Source organism: Mandrillus leucophaeus, unplaced genomic scaffold (genome assembly GCF_000951045.1).
Source record: "Mandrillus leucophaeus isolate KB7577 unplaced genomic scaffold, Mleu.le_1.0 Scaffold825, whole genome shotgun sequence".
Taxonomy (NCBI): domain Eukaryota; kingdom Metazoa; phylum Chordata; class Mammalia; order Primates; family Cercopithecidae; genus Mandrillus; species Mandrillus leucophaeus.
In genome coordinates this window covers 114,478-133,781 of record NW_012108975.1, presented here as the reverse complement: position 1 = coordinate 133,781, position 19,304 = coordinate 114,478, and the positions used below count along the sequence as shown (strand labels likewise).

At 39.0% G+C, this 19,304-nt stretch overlaps 1 protein-coding gene across 1 annotated transcript in view; it reads left to right on the top strand.

The window, feature by feature from the left end:
• The first annotated feature begins 14,515 nt into the window (after positions 1-14,515).
• Positions 14,516-19,304, top strand: part of ABL2 (ABL proto-oncogene 2, non-receptor tyrosine kinase) — a 48,652-nt gene continuing 43,863 nt past the window's right edge. The window contains exon 1 of the mRNA XM_011968039.1: positions 14,516-14,666. Coding sequence (XP_011823429.1) covers positions 14,555-14,666 — 112 coding nt within the window. The 5' untranslated portion in view covers positions 14,516-14,554. The remainder of the gene's footprint in view (positions 14,667-19,304) is intronic.

Below are 19,304 nucleotides of genomic sequence, written 5' to 3'. Positions count from 1 at the left end.
CTACCTGATCAATGGACTAGTGCACTGGAAAGACATTACAGGTTAAGTATCCCTTATTTGAAATGCTTGGGACCAAAAATGTTTCGAATTTTGGATGTGTTTCAGATTTTGGAATATTTGCATGCCAGTTCAGTATCCCTATTTTTTTTTTTTTTTTTTTTTTTGGAGACAGAGTCTTCCTCTGTCACCCAGCCTGGAGTGCAGTAACATGATGTTGGCTTACTGCAACCTCTGCCTCCTGGGTTCAAGTGATTTTTCCTGCCTCAGCCTCCCGAGTAGCTGAGATTACAGGCACACGCCATCATGCCCAGCTAAGTTTTTGTATTTTTAGTAGAGACTAGGGTTTCACCATGTTGGCCAGGCTGGTCTCAAACTCTTGACCTCACATGATCTGCTTGCCTCAGCCTCCCGAAGTTCTGGGATTATAGGTGTGACCGTGCCCAGACAGTATCCCTAATTTGAATATCGAAAATCCTAAATGCTACAGTGAACATTTTCCTTGAGTATCATGTCCACAGAAAGTTTCAGATTTTGGAGCATTTTAGGTTTTTGGATTAAGAATACTCAACCTGTATTGGTAGTGGTGGTGGAGTTAAAGCAGAGTTTTTGCTGCCCCATGATTTTTACCTCTTCATAAATTAAGCCAGTGATAACAGTGAATTTTATTATGCATCATTCACTGTTTGATACTGACAGAGCATATTTATTTATTTATTTAGAGACAGAATCTCACTCTGTTGCCCAAGCTGGAATGCAGTGGTGCCATCTCGGCTCACTGCAGCCTCTGTTTCCCTGGTTCACGCAGTTCTCCTGTGTCAACTTTCCAAGTGACTTGGACTACAGGTGCCGCCACCATGCCCAGCTAATTTTTTTGTGTTTTTAATAGAGACAGGGTTTCGTCATTTTGACTAGGATGGTCTTTGAACTCCTAGCCTCAAGTGATCCATCCTCCTTGGCTCCCAAAGTGCTGGGATTACAGGTGTGAGCCACCGTGCCTGGCCTAGTAGAGTTTTATTAACTAAAATATGTAGTGAAAATTTTCCAGTGCTTTTGTAACTTTTGTGATAGTCTTGCTTGAAGCTGGAGAAAAATGGTGTTCAGCAGTGAAAGCACAGGGACCGAATCCTGAGCATGCTTTTATAGATTATTTGAGCAAAAACAAAACTATATTAGTGTGTCCTAAACCAAAATTTTGTAATTTGAAGTATGGTTTTTTCCTTCTTACTTCTAACACTCATATTCTGTATGGACGATCAGAATTCTGTTGCTTTGGGTAGCCAGTAGCTGCTGAAATAAGAGTAGTGAATAGGTGCTTTGTTTCTCTTGGTTAAGGCAATTTGAATTCAGCCAGCAGGAGATGGCTTGCAGCCATTACCCAAATATATATAGGGAGTGTATATACATATAGACATACCTCTTCTTAAATATTGGAGAACTAGCTCTGCAGGTCTGAAACAAGAAGAACCTGTTTTGTGTTTGTTTTTGTTTTTGTTTTTAACATCATATGAAAAGCTTGTTACATTAGTATATTATCTACAGTGCGGCAACAGGTGTGCTGAAAGAATAAGGTTAGGGAAACTTTATAAGAAATATTTCCTAATGAATACCCACACATACATTGTCTTTTTTGGTGAGATGTTTGTGAGGTGAGCCATATATTGGGGAAGATTTTTGTTCAGCTCATCCTTTTTTTGAGGAGAAACCAAAGGGAAGGACACTGTCTATTCAATTTTTGGTCCAAATAAGGTACTTCCAAGAAGAGATGGAAATTGTCCAGTCATACTAGAGAGAAAGTTACATTTTTTTTGGATGGATTCTAAGTTCTGGCATGAGCTGTATAAATTTTTTTTTTTTTTTTTTTTAATTGTGATGGAGTCTTGCTCTGTCTCCCAGACTGGAGTGCAGTCAGTGGCCCGATCTTGGCTCATTGCAACCTCCTCCACCTGGGTTCAAGTGATTCTCATGCCTCAGCCTCCTGAGTAGCTGGGACTAAAGGCGCATGCCACCACGCCTGGCTAATTTTTTTGTATTTTTAATAGAGACAGGGTTTCGCCACATTGGCCAGGCTGGTCTCAAACTCCTGATCTCAGGTAATCTGCCTGCCTCGGCCTCCCAAAGTGCTGGGATTACAGGTGTGAGCCACCGCGCCCGGCCGAGCTGTATAAATTTTAAAAGCTGTTTTCTGAGTCATTGTGTATCCACTTTGGAAAAATTTGTGATTACTCTGTTGCTGGGAGTAAATGGCAGACATTTCCAGTTTCCTTTAATGAAATGGATTGTTTGGTAAGCACATGCACATCATTCCGATTAGTCTCTAAGGTTTAACTCTTAAATGTCATCACATGTATAGGCAGATGAATCAAGATCAGCCCACTTTGGGGCCTGGCTGTTTTCAAAGTCTTCACCAGAAGATAAGAAAAGGAGTTTTTCAGTTCTTTTTGTACCACTCTCTATTGCATTAGAGAGGCAGCCTGGTATAGTGAAAAGAGCGTGGGCTTTGGAATTAGAAAAGACCTAGGGTTTCGAATCCTGGTTTCACCAACTAGCTCTGGGACTTGAACAAGTTAATTGACATTTCCAAGTATTTGTAAGTTATGATAATAATGCCTGTCTTTCAGGACAAGACTGTAGGTAATGATGTTATAAATTACAGTATATCAAAAGTACTTGGGGCTGCTATGTGCAAGGTACAGTGATTAAATACAGAGGAAAATCCGTGATTATACTGTCAAATGCTAACAGCTGTTTAAAGATGAGTCTTTCCCAAATGTGAATACTGTAATAATTATCTGAGAACAACTATACCTTTAATAAGGCAAATAATAATCTAATAAATAATGAGAAGTGATGCTATTAAGGAGATGATATTAAGAGGTTCTTTTGGCCAGAACACAAGAATTCCTATGTTCTACCCTAGGTCAGTCCTTCAGCCAGTATTCTGTTTCAGGAATGAAATCTGCACATGGTACTAAGCAAGGCAGAATTACACTTTCTGTCATCATCAGCAGTAGGTTTGGCCTCAAGCCCCAGTGAAGAAACATAATTGGTTAGGACCGAATTGGAGATCTTACCTTTCTAGTTGCATGAAAGGGCCATACTTCTAATAAGAGGCAGGAGGAAAACACAGTAGACACAATATGTGGCTCAGTCAGTTTCCGAATATAATAAATTATAGCAAGTCCTCTATTTCCTTGAGGATAGAGTCGAAAGACAAGATCCTGATTGTTCCTTGTGAGAAGAATGAAGAGCTGGGTGAGGAGAGAGGAGATGTGGAACATCTCTTTCATAGAGACCAACACATAATTAAGTGTAATATTTAAAAATTAAAAACTCATTGGAATAAATTTCTGAAGTATTTAAACTTCGAAAACTTTGCTATTTGACTTGGGGAACTTGTGGGGATTATTTATACTTTTGGGCAGTTGCTTTTTGGCCATAATGTGATAGATGAATGTTGTAGCAGTTCAGGCAAGGAAATAATGAGCTGAATTAAGATAGTGGTACAAAATGAAGAGGAACGGATGGATTTGAGAGACATTTAAGAGGTATGATTCATAGGATATACTTATAGAGCGAATTAGGGAAGAAAGAGGACTCTAGAATGATCTTGATGTTTCTGGGTTGGATGCCTGGATATGCCATTAGCAACAAAACACACACATGTACATGTGCGTAAAACAGAAGAGAAACAAACCAGGAGTAGGAACAAAATGGATTTTTGTTGCCTTTAGGATATCCAAAAGTACCTACTTATCCATAGGCTATAGGAATCAAGCAATCTGTTAATCAGGAAAGTGTTCTGGGCTGGTGACATTTGGGAGCTATGGTAGGTTGAAAAGTACCCCCTCAAAAGATCCATGTCCTAATCCGTGGAACCTATGAATGTTACCTCTCATGGCAAAAATAAAGTTGGGGGTGGGGGAAATTTGTGGTCTTTACATGTGATAGGGAGCTTATCCTGGATTATTGAGTTGAACCCTAAATGCTGCCATCACGTATGACAGAGGGAGATTTCACACATGCATAGGAGAAGGCAATGTGAACCTGGAACAGCGAGAGATTTGAAGATCCTGGCCTTGATGATTGGAAGGATTACAAGCCAAAGAATATTGGCAGCCACTAGAAGCTGGAAGGGGCAAGAAATGGATTCTCCTTGGAGTCTCCCACTGACACCTTTATTTTGTCCCAGTGTTGCTCATTTCAGACTTCTGGCCTCCCAAACTATGAGAGAATGCATTTCTGTCGGGTTAAGCCATCTAGTATATGGTTATAGCAGCTGCAGAAAACTAATACAGGAACCAGTAGCTAGAGTTTATAATTAAAAGAATTGGGTGTGAATGACTTCACCTAGGGAGGATGCATGAAATGAACAGGAAAGTTCATTTCTGATGAGGTTAGAAATTTCTGTTATCCGGCACCATCCAGAAATGTATTCTTCTGGATTAGAAAGTATTTCAGAAATTGAGTATAAAATCTTATAATTATTGCCACTCTTCTCATTGATAAAAATGTTTTTGAATGCTAATAACTTCTTTTTTTTTCTGTAAAATGTTGAGCGATGTTTAGTACTTCTGAATTTGTATCCTTAATGGAAATACCTCACTTACATTCTAGTCTTGTTCTTGCAACTCTTTCTTTGATATCTGGGTGTTACTTTATATTCATTTTGCTCCAAACCAGAGATTTAGTATTTGTTTCCTTTCCTATATTCTTTATTTCCAGATAATTATCAAATCCCTTCTCCAAAAGATTTTTTGAATCTATCTGTTCTCCATTCTGTGGCCAGGCCCTTATCATCGCACTTTAGTTTTCTGCAGCAGATTTTTAGTTATTCTCTGCAACTTCAGGTGGTTTCTGAGAAGTCTTATAGATCAGTATTGTTTAAATAGCACATTGTGCTACTACTACTCACAAACCTAGAATGATTCCTTGTTGCTTACTGTGATAAGTCTGAATTCTTTGGTCTGAATGTCAAGAACATGTCATTTGGCCCACATATATTTCACCTTATTTACTTACACACACACACGCACGTACGCACACAAACACATGCAGTCATCTCTCTAATCAGGCCAAATTCATCGTGCAAAAAACTCAGTGAGCTGGATTAAGGAATGTACCACCTGAGCTCCTCTTCAGGGAGTTGGTTTCTGAAGGTTCACAGGAAATGTAACAAGATGAAGAAATGATTTACTAAAAATACTCTCAGAGAAAGTATGTAGCTTTGGGAAATATTTTCATAAGCAGTTTGGGTTAGTGTGTGAGACCACCAAAAGACATGCCAAACTGACACTTGAGGTCAGTAATTCTGATTAACTGCAGGGCTTTTAGCTGAGTCAAGACTCCAAGTTAGGGACAAAGGTGAATTCTTCAGAACCGGAGCAGAGGTATAATGTAAACTTCAGGCTTCTCCCTGAGTAAATGTTGAACACACATTGGTATTGGTTTGAAGAAGTATTAATTATTAGCCTACCCAGGTTTCCACATCTTGATCTGGCCTTGAATTTGGACTACCTTTCCCCACTATGTCTTTGTTTATATTGTTTTTTTCTGCTTAGAAAAATGTACTCTTCCTTTATCTGTAATAGAAGACTTAGAATCCAGTAGGTTGATGTCTATGGTTATATAATCAGAAAAGGCTCCTACTCTACCAGGAGGAAATGCATCCTGTTTGAACCTTGAAGTGTATGGTTTGGATAGGTATAGAGCATGCATTTTCAACGGGGGTGATAACAACTTAGATATTTACAATGGTTTGTGATACTCCAAAGCTCAATGCTACGCTAAAAAATTTTATCGTTTCAGCATTTAATTTCTCTTGTTAGGGAGAAATTGAATTAAAATCAATGAATTATATTTACTTAAATTTAATTTTATTCCATGGAGTAATGGTTATGAAAAAAAAAACGTTGAGAAACATTGATGTAGAAAAAGAGAAAAATGCTGTTACAGCTTTCACTTTTTGTGGCAAGAAGTCTCATACGTACTGAATTTTTAAAATGAGTTAATCCTTTTTTTTGTCAATTATTAGCAAAGCACTTTGCTGACTTCATTGGAAGCATTCATTCTGTACCTATAGAAACTTGAGAAAAAAATACATAAAAACAGGGTGTATAAATTATAGTAAATATAGTATAGAGGATGTCCCATATTAGTATAACAATTGCTATTTTAGGCAATGGGTGCTTTGAGCTTAGGCAAAGGAAGAGATTACTTGATCTAAAATGACCAGAGGTTAGGTTCAAGGAGAATCTAGGAACTGAAACTATACCTTGAAAGAAATACAGGATTTGAATACACAGAGGGGGAGAATAAGCATAGTTGTGATTAAAACACCATCTTGATTTTTTGTGAATGTGAGTGTATGAGAGGTAGGGAACTATCCTCTTTAACTATAGTCATACCTTGGAGATATTGCAAGTTTGGTTTCACACCACTGCAGTGAAGTGAGTAGCACCATAAAATGAGTCAAACAATTTTTTGTTTGTTTGTTTCCCAGTGCATATAAAAGTCGTGTTTGTGCTATACTGTGGTCCACCAAGTATGTAATTAGCATTATGCCTATTAAAAAAGGACATGCCTTAATTGAAAAATACTTTATTGCTAAAAAATGCTGATGATCATCTAAGACTTTAGCAAGTTGTTTTTTTGGTGGAAGGCCTGGCCCCAACATTGATGGCTGCTGAGATCGGGGTGGTAGTTGCTGAAAGTTGGGAAGTTGGGGTGGCTGTGGCAATTTCTTAAAATAAGACAACAATGAAGTTTACCAAATCCATTGACACTTTCTTTCATGAACGATTTCTCTGTAGAATGCAGTGCTTTTTGGTAGCATTTTACCTACAGTAGAACTTCTTTGAAAATTAGAGTCAATCCTCTCAAATCCTGCTGCTGTGAACTAAGTTTATGTAATACTCTAAATTCTTTGTCATAATTCAACAGTATTCCCAGCATCTTCACCAGGAGTAGATTCCATCTCACGAAACCACTTTCTCTGCCCACTCACAAGAAGCCACTCCTCATCCGTTCAGGTTTTGTCATGAGATTGCAACAATTGAGTCACATCTTCAGACTCCACTTGTAATTCTAGTTCTCTTGCCTTTTCCACCACATCTGCAATGACTTTCTCCCCTGGAGTCTTGAACTCCTCAAAGTTACGCATGAGGATTGGAATCAACTTATTCCAAACTCCTCTTAATGTTGCTATTTTGACCTCTTCCCATGAATGATGAATGCTCTTAATGGCATCTAGAATGGTAGATCCTTTCTAAAAGATTCTCAATTTATTTTAACATCCATCAGAGAACTCATTATGGCAGCTATTACTGTACAAAATGTTTTGTTTCATTTTTGAAATAGGGTCTTGCTTTGCTGCCCAGGCTGGAGTGCAGTGTACCATGGCTCACTGCAGTTTTGACCTCCTGGACTCAAGTGATCCTCCCACCTCAGCCTCCCTAATAGTTGGGACTACAGGTGTGCGCCACCATGCCTGGATAATTAAAAAAAAAAAAATTTTTTTTTTTTTTTGGTGTAGATGGGGTCTCATTATGTTGCCCAAGCTGGTCTTGAACTCCTGGCCTAAAGCAGCCCTCCCACCCCAGCCTCCCAAAGTACTGGGATTGCAGGCATGAGACACCATGCCTGGCCCAAAATGTATTTCCTAAGTAATAAGACTTGAAAGTTGAAATTACTCCTTGATTTATGGACTGCAGAATGGATGTCATGTTCACAGGCATGAAAACAACGTTTCATTAAATGTACCAGGTGACCAAGTGCATTATCAATGAGCAGTAATATTTGGAAAGGAATCTTTTTTATTCTAAGCTGTAGGTCTCAACAGTGGGCTTAAAATATTCACTAAACCATGCTGTACATGGATGTGCTCTTATCCAGGCTTCGTTGTTCCATTTATAGAGCGTAAGTGGAGTAGATTTAGTGTAACTCTTAAAGGTCCTAAGATTTTCAAAATGGTAAATGAGCACTGACTTCAGTTTAAAGTCACCAGCAACATTCACCCCTAACCAGAGAATCAACCTGTCCTTTGAAGCTAGACATTCTCCTCTCTAGCTATGAAAGTCCTAGATGTCATCTTATTCCAATTGAAGGATGTTTCATCTACACTGAAAATCTGTAGTTTAGTGTGGCCACATTCATCAGTGATCTTAGCTGGATTTTCTTATTTGCTGCAGCTTCTAAATCAGCACTTGCTGCTTCACCTTGCACTTTTGTGTTAAGGAGATGGCTTCTTTTCCTCAAATCTCATGAAACAACTTCTGCTAGCTTCAAACTTTTCTTCTGCAGCTTCCTTTACCTCTCAGCCTTCACAGAATTGAAGAGAGTTGGGGCCTTGCTTTGGATTAGGCTTTGGTTTAAGGCAATATTGTGGCTGGTTTGCAAACCACTCAGATTTTCTCCATTATCAGCAATAAGGCTGTTGTTTCACTTTCTTAACATGTTTGGGTTTACTAGAGTAGCACTTTTAATTTTCTTCAGGAACTTTTCCTTTGCATTCACAACTTGGCTAACTTGTACGAGAGACATCGTTTTTTAGCCTATCTCAACTTTTGACATTCTTGCCCACTGAACTTATTCCTTTCTACTTTTTGGTTTAAAGTTAGAGACATGCAACTCTTCCTTTCACTGGAACACTTAGAGGCCATTATAAATTGGTCTAATTTCTTTTCTTTTTTACTTTTTTTTTTCTTTCCCAAGACGGAGTCTTGCTCTGTTGCCTAGGTTGGAGTGCGGTGCAGTGATCTCAGGTCACTGCAACCTCTGCCTCCCAGGTTCAAGCAATTCTACTGCCTCAGCCTCCTGAGTAGCTGGGATTACAGGTATGTGCCACCACGCCCAGCTCATTTTTGTATTTTCAGTAGAAATGGGGTTTGACCATGTTGGCCAGGCTGGTCTCGAACTCCTGACCTTGTGATCTGTCCACCTCAGCCTCCCAAAGTGCTGAGATTACAGGTGTGAGCCACTGCGCCCAGTTTTGGCCTAATTTTAATATTGTTGTGTCTCAGGGAGTAGGGAGGCTTGAGGAGAGGGAGTGAGACAGGGAAACAGCTGATCAGTGGAGTGGTCATGATTAATTTTACTGTCTCATATGGCGCAGTTTGTGGCACCCCAAAACAATGACAGTAGTAAAGGTCACTGATCACAGATCACCATAATAAATATGATAACAATGAAAAAATTTGAAATATTGTGAGAATTACCACAAGGTGACACAGAAACACGAAGTGAGCACTTGATGGAAAAATGGTGCTGGCCAGATGCGGTGGTTCACACCTGTAATACCAGCACTTTGGGAGGCTGAAGTGGGCAGATCGCTTTGAGCTAGGAGTTCGAGACCAGCCTGGTCTCGAACGTGGTGAAGCCACTTCTCTACAAAAAAACACAAAAATTAGCCGGGGGTGGTGGCCCACGCGTGTGGTCCCAGCTACTCAGAAGGCTAAGGCTGGAGGATTGCTTGAACCTGAGAGGTGGAGGTTGCAGTGAGCTGAGATCACACCACTGCACTCCAGCCTGGGCAATAGAGTGAGACTTTGTCTCAAAAAAAAAAAAAAAAGAAAAAGAAAAAAGAAAAGAAAAATGGTGCTGATAGACTTGCTCAATGCAGGGTTGCCACAAACCTTCAATTTGTGAAAAACACAGCATCTGCAAAGCACAGTAAAGCAAAGAATAATAAAACAACATATACTTATACTATTATTGACTAACCTAAAGAGAGTTAGTCTTGCAAAAGTTGAGGCCCCTCTATTGCTTTTTTAAAAAAAGTTTATAGATTTGGAGGGTACAAGTGCAGTTCTTCCATGGGCATATTGTCTAGTGGTGAAGTCTGGGCTTCTAGTATAACCATCACCTGAATAGCATACATGACATGGGACCCAATAGGTAGTATTCCACCTTTTACAGTCTCCAAAATATGTAATTCCATTCTGTAGGTCCATGTGTACTCATTGTTTAGCTCCCACTTACAATGAGAACATAGGGGTTTTGGCTTTCTGTTTTTGAGTCATTTCACTTAGGATAATGACCTCTAGTTCCAACCGTGTTGCTGCAAAATACGTGATTTTATTCTTCTTTATGGCTAAGTAGTATTCTATGGTATATCTGTACCATATTTTTAAAAATCCAGTCATCTATTGATGGGCACTTAGGTTAATTCCATGATTTTGCTATTGTGAATAGCGCTGCAATAAATACATGGAGTGCAAGTGTCTTTTTGATAGAATGATTTCTTTTCCTTTGGGTAGATATCCAGTAGTGGGATTGCTGGAAGTATAGTTCTACTTGTAGTTCTTTGAGAAATCTCTATATTTTCCATAGAGGTTGTGCTAACTTACATTTCCACCAACAGTAAATAAGTGTTCCCTTTTCTCTGCATCCTTGCCAACATCTGTTGGTTTTTTGTTTTTGTTTTTTTTAAATAATGGCCATTTTGACTGGTGCAAGATTATATCTTACTGTGGTTTTAATTTGCATTTCTTTGATTAGTGATTTGACCATTTATTCGTATGTTTGTAAGCCACTTATATGTCGTCTTTTGGAAAATGTCTGTTCATGATCTTTGCCTACTTTTTTTACTTTTTTTTTTTTTTTTAAAGACAGGATCTGGCTCTGTCATGTGGGCTGGAGTGCAGTGGCGTGATCTTCGCACATTACAGCCTCAACCTCCCAGGCTCAGGCCATCTCTGGGCTGATAAGAGTCTATAGTTGTCACCAGTAAAGGAGAATTTGTATCCTGTCTTTAGGTAGAAAAGCAAGAGGATATGGGGAGATTTTCCCCTATTCATTACTTTAGGCTCAAAAATAATTTTTATGTCAGAGACATATTTTGGGGTGATATATCTTTTTCCTTTCCTTTTTCCTCATGGCAGAAGACAAAGGAGAAGCAGGCACCTTCCTCACAGGGTGGCAGGATTTAGTGAGTACAAGCAGAGGAAATGCCAGATGTTTATAAAAATCATCACATCTTGTGAGACTCACTATCACGAGAACAGCATGGGGGAAAATGCCCCCATGATCCGATTACCTCCGCCTGGTCCCGCCCTTGACACGTAGGGATTTATGGGGATTACAATTCAACATGAGATTTTGGGTAGGGACACAGCCAAACCATATCACTTGGGTCTCAAACCCAAGATATCTCATTATATATATACAAATATTCCAAAATCTGAAAAAATTTAAAACCTGAAACACTTCAGGTCTCAAGCGTTTTGGATAAGGTATACTCAACCTGTACTACTGCTGCTTCTGAGTGAATTACATGGCCATCTACCCAGTTACAGTAAAGCCTAAAACCTGGCAGCCTTTGTTTATTTTCTCCTCCTCTCTTATGTTATATCCAAGTAATCTTTAAGCCCTATTGATTCCCTCTTCAAACCATATCGTTAAGTACTTCCACTTTTCTTTGTCTCCACTGCCACCATCCTATTCTTAGCCGACATGATCCCATTGCTGAACTTCTGCATAGTTTTCTGCTTCTCATTTGGTTCTCAATGTAATTCATTTTTTTTTTTTTTCATGTAATAATGGTCTTTTAAAAAACGGAAATCAGCAGCCTGGCCAACATGGCAAAACCCCGTCTCTACTAAAAATACAAAAATTAGCCAGGCATGGTGGTGCACACCTTGTAATCCCAGCTACTCAGGAGGCTGAGGCAGGATAATCACTTGAACCTGGGAGGTGGAGGGTGCAGTGAGCCAAGATCATGCCACTGTACTCCAGCCTGGGAGACAGAGCAAGACCCTGTCTGGAAAAAAAAAAAAGATCAGACCATGTGGCCACCCTGCTTAAAACTGGTCACTGGATTTCCATTGTACTTGGAATAGAATCCTAAATCCTTAAGCACTTGATTTGGCCAGCCCCTGTCTACCTTACTTTGTTTCATGCTCATCTTCTGACTTCCTTAACAGTAGCCACACTTCTTATTTCCTGTACATACCAGGTTCTTTTCCTACCTCAGGGTTTTTGCATTGCACTTGCTACATTCTCTACTCAGAATGCCCCTGCTCGTCCTCATCTTTGCTTAGATTCTTCTTTTGCTTCTGGCCTTAGTTTGTCACGTTCATTAAAGTAATGCACTTTCCTACCTCAACCTATTAGAGATTTGAAAAAACTCTTAATTCTCTTTTGAAAAGTACTTATTTTTAAGTAAAAATATGTTGTTAACGTAATGGGTTTATTGTTATTTTAGAATTAATATATATTCAAATTTCTCAGTAAAAATTTCAGGTTTAATTTCAAATGTGGTAAATACTGATAGCTATAACAAAAGGCCTTTGGAAACCTTAATAATTTTAATTTTTAATTATGACAAAGTATCACAGAATTTACTATTTTAACTATTCCTAGATGTACAGTCCAGTAGGATTAAATATATTCATAATGTTACATAGCTACCCATTTGCAGAACTAGACTTCCAGAACTAGAAAAATTCTAAATATTTCATGTAAGTAGAATTATATAATATTTGCCTTGATATGTCTTGCTTATTTCACTTAGCATCATATTTTCAAGGCCCATCTACATTGTAGCATATATCAAAATTTCATTCTTTTTATGGCTAAGTAATATTTCATTATATGTATAGGCCACCTTTTGTTTATCCATTTATCTCCTCTTTATTCCAAATTATGATATAAGTAATTGAAAATGTAACTACTAATTATTGGTAATTTAAATAGAAGATTTATTGATTAAATAGTAAATCATATAGTATAGAGTCTACATATGGATGTTGAAGGTCCTTTCCCATACATTTTTTTCTATAATCTGGAGAATGAGATATTCAATCTGGTATTTGAAATTCTTAGTCATAATTGTGGTTACCTTTAGTCATCTAACTCTTTATTTGTCCCTTGATGTTGAAAGTACTGGCTTTATAAAGGATAATTTTATTGAAAACATAAGCTTTGTTATTTTAAATAGTTAATAATTACCTACATTAAAGTTATTCTTTCTCTAATAAGGTTAAGTTACCATTTTATTTTTCAATTTTCTCTAAGGCTGTTTCAGTCCTGTCATCCTATTATCTTAACCCTGTTACTTTTATTGACCTAGAACGGGCTGGTACATATTAGGTGTTTAATAAATATTTATTGAGTGAATGAGTTCTCAGTTACACAATTAAACACTCTTTTTTTTTGAGACAGAGTCTCACACTGTCGCCCAGGCTAGAGTGCAGTGGCGCGATCTCGACTCACTGCAAGCTCCACCTCCTGGGTTCACGCCATTCTCCTCCTCAGCCTCCCAAGTAGCTGGGACTACAGGTGCCCACCACCATACCTGGCTGATTTTTTGTATTTTTAGTAGAGACAGGGTTTCACCGTGTTAGCCAGGATGGTCTGGATCTCCTGACCTCGTGATCCACATACCTCCGCCTCCCAAAGTGCCAGGAGTACAGACGTGAGCCGCGGTGCCCGGCCTACACTCTTTAATGTTATTTATGTAGATCATACATTAAAGTCATCTATTATTTGTAGGTTTTGCTAGTTTAATTCTCACAAAGTACTATCATTTTTAGGTTTTTAAATTTTATTTAGCTTTGTTCCTGTTTATTAACAAAGATTGGACTTTTTACTTTAAAAACTTTTAACACTCAGGCTGGGCATGGTGGCTCACACCTGTAATCCCAGCATTTTGGGGGGCCGAGGCAGGTGGATCACGAGGTCAGGAGTTTGAGACCAGCCTAGCCAACATAGTGAAACCCCGTCTCTTCTAAAAATACAAAAAACTGGGCGTGGTGGCGGGCACCTGTAATCCCAGCTACCTGGGAGGCTGAGGCAGGAGAATTACTTGAACCCGGGAGGTGGAGATTGCAGTGAGCCGAGATCACGCCACTGCACTCTAGCCTGGGCGACAGAGCGAGACTCTGTCTCAAAAAAAATAAATAAATAAAAATAAAAATAAATAAATAAACTTTTAACACTCAAAAGTTTTCAACACTGTATTGCTATGTTTTTAACCTTTATTACACTGTAGAGCCAAATTATTAGCAAAAGCAGTTATTTCTTGGCTTCTGTGCTCGTGAATCAGATCACAGCTATTTCTTTGACTTTGGCTTTGTGGTTTCTTGAACTATTTAAGTGATGTAAAGATGAGTCTTGTTAGGCGTTTCCTTTCTTTTAAAAGTGTATTTCGTGTTTTATTGTAAACAGGTTTTCTCCAAGGAAACTTTTCTCTATAATCTCACCTCATCATCTCCCTATAAAATAGAGATATATTAATTTCTACATTATTTTATTATTAGGCTGTTTGTTGTACATATGTATGTTGGTTTTTATTTTACTTCTATTTTAAAAGTATTCCCAGAGATTTTGAAGTAACTCCATTCTGACTCAGTCTTTTGTGGATTACTGGAAGTGTTCCTTTAGGTCACTCTCCACCCACTTTGGGAATTGTGAATGCTCTACCATTTTATTGGTTCCCTCTGGCCACTGAGTACATGAGTAAATGTCACATGCATGTGGTATTGCTTGTCAAAGAATGGAATTCTAAGACTTCCTCTTTACACAGAAGAGTTTAACTTTTGTGCTTCTGGGCGGAGGTATGGTCCTTGGGACAGTTCTCCTTCCACCTAATAGTTATGGCAGAGATCAGGACACTTCACTTTGCTGCCTGTGCACTGAGGCCTCAGAGTCTACTCTATCCGACATGACAGGTATGGTTCAGAGTTGATAGTTTCGGGGAGGCTTGATAACCACATTAATCAAGTGTGAATGAAGATTTCAAAAAAATTCATCTTACCTACTACTGTTTTTTGTCTTCATTCTTGGTCAGTGAAAGTTTGTGTGGTTTCTTGGGGGAATATCTCATAGTAGGATCTCAATAAATACTGAATGGAAGAATGTATGGATAATATGTAATATTTTGTAATAGTAAGATACAGATGTGAAGAACTTAAGCTATATTGAAAACTGTTGAATAATTTACCTTACATAATTTTTAAAAGAAGTTATTAAAACTTATTAGCTTCTTAGAGAATATACAGTCAGATAAAATAGAATTCTGACAAGATAAATGTTTATAAAATACTTGAAAATGCCTAAACTGAAAATTTTTAATATTAATTTCTCCAATTACTACCTGACAAATTTCTAATTAAACTGATAAAAGTTACTGAATGACTAATTGGTGAAAAGTGTTTTTAATACAATTAAACATTAAGCTTAGGAATTTTCTCAGTTTGAGTTTTATTATTTTGGGTTTTAACTTTTTTAATCATGATAATTTACTTTGTACAAGTGGCTATTCTGTTTTGCTTTATTTTTGTTGTAGCCTGCAAATGTAGCAATAGAAAAAAAATGCCTTTTCTTAATTGTGATAATATATTTCTGTTACCTAGGTTCTTTACATGAGTGAAAATCAGTCTTCTCTTATCCCATCTTAAGTCTCTGATCTACCTCTATAGCAGTGAATAATGGAAGATTAGTTAACTTGATATCTAAGTTACCTAATTTATAGTAGTCATTTCATTTTGTTCAAAAATAAACCATTCCCAGCCCACACACTTGCATTTGGGTGTGTACAGTACATCTGAATCATCCAGACATGTCTGTCTTAATCAATGAGGAAAGTGACATAGACTATAGCTACTGGGTAACACTGTGACACTTACTTGCTCTTCCCACAGGCTTTTGTTTTCTTTTGTTTTTGCCTTTATCCCTTGTTCCCCCTCATTTAGTTCCTTTACTCTTTATGATTCAAAATATGTTCCTTCTTAGCTTCAGAAAAATGTTAGGATGTTTTTCTCTTTGGAAAAGTTTTCCTTTTGTTTGGTGCTAATGTGTAGAATGGTGTTTAAGTGGATATCCTGTGCAGACAGATTGTGCAGGAAATTGACCCTAAGTTTGAGAACAAAAGAGGAGTGGGAAGAAGGAAGAAAGGAAGGAAATAAGATCTTTTGACTCAACCCAAAAGACTCTAAAACCAGAGATGGGAAGAAGGGAAATGGGGAATAAAAAGGATTATTTTCTAAGTTGTGGTTCTTTTAGTACTTTGGCCTCAAAAATTACTTTTATCCTACAGTTATTACTTTGCATATTTCAGAAATATAATATTGTTTGGCCTGTATATGTCTTTTAAATTTACATAAAATTGTGCTGTAGGTCTCATTCTGTTTTCTCCTTTTGTCAGATAACACAACTTTCAGGAAGCTGACTTGTCTTTAAGAGTCCTCTTTTGGATTCAGAGTTCCCCCTTATTATAAACATGTTCTTGAGTATTGACAGTCTGTCACTCTACTGTCATCAGTGCAGAATTCCTATTAATCTAATTTTTTTTTTTTTAAAGCAGGGTTTTGTTCCGTTGCCCAGATCAGAGTGCAATGGTGTGATCTTGGCTCACTGCAGCCTCAGCCTCCCAGGCTCAGGCAATCCTACCTCAGCCTCCTGGGTAGCTGGGACTACAGTTGTGTGCCAGTATGCCCAGCCAATATTTAATGGTTTTTTTTTTCCTTTTTTTGAGACTGAGTCTTGCTTTGTCACCCAAGTTGGACTGCAGCAGTCTGATCTCAGCTCGCTGCAACCTCCGCCTCCCGGGTTCAAGCAATTCTCCTGCCTCAGCCTCCCGAGTAGTTGGCATTACAGGCTCCTGTCACCACGCCCAGTCAGGGTTTTACCATGTCGGCCAGGCTGGTCTCGAACTCCTGACCTCAGGTGATCCACCTCGGCCTCCCAAAGTGCTGGGATTACAGGTGCGAGTCACCATACCCGGCCCAATTTTTAAATTTTTTATAGTGATGAAGTCTCATGATGTTGCCCAGGCTGGTCTTGAACTCCTGGCCTCAAGCGATCCTCCCACCTTGGCTTCTCAAAGTGCTGAGTTTATAGGCATGAGCTACTGTGCCTGGCCTGTGTTCATCCAGTTTAAATATTTATCTAATTTTAAGTCTGAAACCTTGCCTGACTCTAGAGTTTTGTTTTATATTCTGTCCTTTCAGAGCGTCCTCTGCAAGTGAGTATGTTTACATAGTTCATTCATTCAGCAAATCTTTTTTGAGAGCCTGTTATATATAGGCACTGTTCTGGAGTCACTGTTCAGTGAACAAAACAGACAAAAATCCTAGTCCTCATAAAACTTACATTTTAGCAGGGAGACTTAGATACATGAATATAATAATAAATAAGTAAATTACACGATATGTTTGGTGGTAGTAAGAGGTATGGAGGTAAAATAAATCAGGAAAGGAGTCAGTGGGGGATGTGAGAGTGTTATCAAGAATAGATGTACTTTAAAACAGAATAATCAGAGAATGCCATAACAAGAAGGTAACATTTGGTGAAATGTCATGGGGAAGAGTGTTTTAGGCAGAAGGAGAAGCCAGTGCAAAGGTCCTGAGGCAGAAGTGTGCCTGCTTTGTTCAAGCAGTAGCATTGATGTCAGTGGCCAGAATGAGGTGGAAGAATAGTAGCAGGAGATGCTGGGCAAGAGCAGTTGTGAAGGACTTTGCAGGGCCTTTAAGGATTTTAGCTTTTACTATAAAATGGGGAGGCTTTGAAGAGTCTTGAACGGAGGAGTAGCAATCTGACTTATGCTCTGACAGATGGCTGGTATGTTGAGAATAAACAGTAGGGAACAAGCATGGAAGCATGGAAATCAGGAGTCTAGTGAAATAATCTCCTCAGTGGTTCCAACCTTTTTGGCACCAGGGACCAGTTTCATGGAAGTCAGTTTTTTCACAGACCGGGGTGGGGAGCAGTGGTTTCACATGAAACTGTTCCACCTCAGATCATCAGGCATTAGATTATCCTAAGGAGCATTCAACCTAGATGCCTCGCATGAGCAGTTCACAGTAGGTTTCGGCTCCTGTGAGAATCAAATGCCTCCACTAATCTGCCGGGAGGTGCCGCTCAGGAGGTAATGCTTGCTGGCCCACTGCTCACTTGCTGCTGCGTGACCCTGTTCCTAACAGGCCACAGACCAATACCTGTCTGTGGCCCAGGGGTTGGGGACCTCTTATCTAGATGATGGTGGTCATGAAGTGGTACTGAATGAGAAGTGGTTAGATTCTGGGTATATTTTTGAAGGCAGTGCCAATAGAATTTCTGAATGGATTGGATGTCGTATGTGAGAGCAAGAAAGGAGACATAAAGGATTCCATGGTTTTTGGCCTCAGCATTTGAAAAGATGGAATTGCCATTAACTGAAATGAGGAATTCTGTAAGAGAAACAAATTTTGAGGGAAGCATGGATGATAGTTTTGCATATTGAGTCCCAGTGGTGTTATTAGTGATTTCTCATCTTTATACTCTGAAGCCCAGCACAGTGCCTTGCATGTGGTAGTCACTCAAATTGCTAGGGGCTTCTTTTTCCCCAGTAAACATTTAAAATAGTTAAACAGGCCGGCCGTGGTGGCTGGTGCTTGTAATCCCAGTACTTTGGGAGGCTGAGACAGGTGGATCGCCTGAGCTCAGGAGTTTGAGACCAGCCTGGACATGGCGAGACCTTGTCTCAATAATAATAATAATAAAACAATATCTGACAGCCATTGGAAAACTCTCCTAAACTGGCAACATTTTGGAGCTTGTAAAGCCCCCTGGGTCATTCTCCGGGGCTGTATTCAAAGTAACTGAATTATCAGCATGACTAATATCCAGGCAGGGGGCAGGTTTCATAGTGAGATTTAATGCTGTGTGCTTAAAACACCCCAGCTGTTTTCAGAAATACAAGAAATCTTAAGTTGCACTGTGGATTCCCTGAGTGTCCATCCTGAGAGCTTGGGCTGTTCCAGATGCAGCAGGCGCTGACATGGGAGGAACTGGTACCACCTGACACCAGAGGGGTTCATGGAGGCGTCAGTTTAATTAATCATTCTTAAACTTGCTGTTGATGTAAGGCACCCGGTCCAGAATTGGCCTCCAGTCAGTGACCCACACCAGCCCCACAGTGCCCATGGCGCCCCTTATGTCCACTGTGGGAATCCAGTTCTTGGCCAGCTCCTGGTTGTGTGAGCCCAGGAAGCTGCTCAATATTGCATCACCGTCCTCACCCTCCGGGTGATCAAATTACTGTTTCGTAAACTTTAATATACTGAGTTTCACAAAGTAAGGTATAACTATATGACATTTGCTGGTTTTGTCCTGATAGAGGTTAAGAGTTGGCCTCTGCTTATTACTATTTCTAACTTGGTCGTTGATAGTACCAAAGTTCTTTTTACTGTTGAGTTTTTATCTTATAATTTCAAACAAGGGGAACTTTTCCTGTACTACAAAGAATTAAATATACTTAAACTGTTTGATAATCATTAAACAGAGTATTTATAAAACATTGTAATGTGCTACCAGTGTCACTGGCAAAA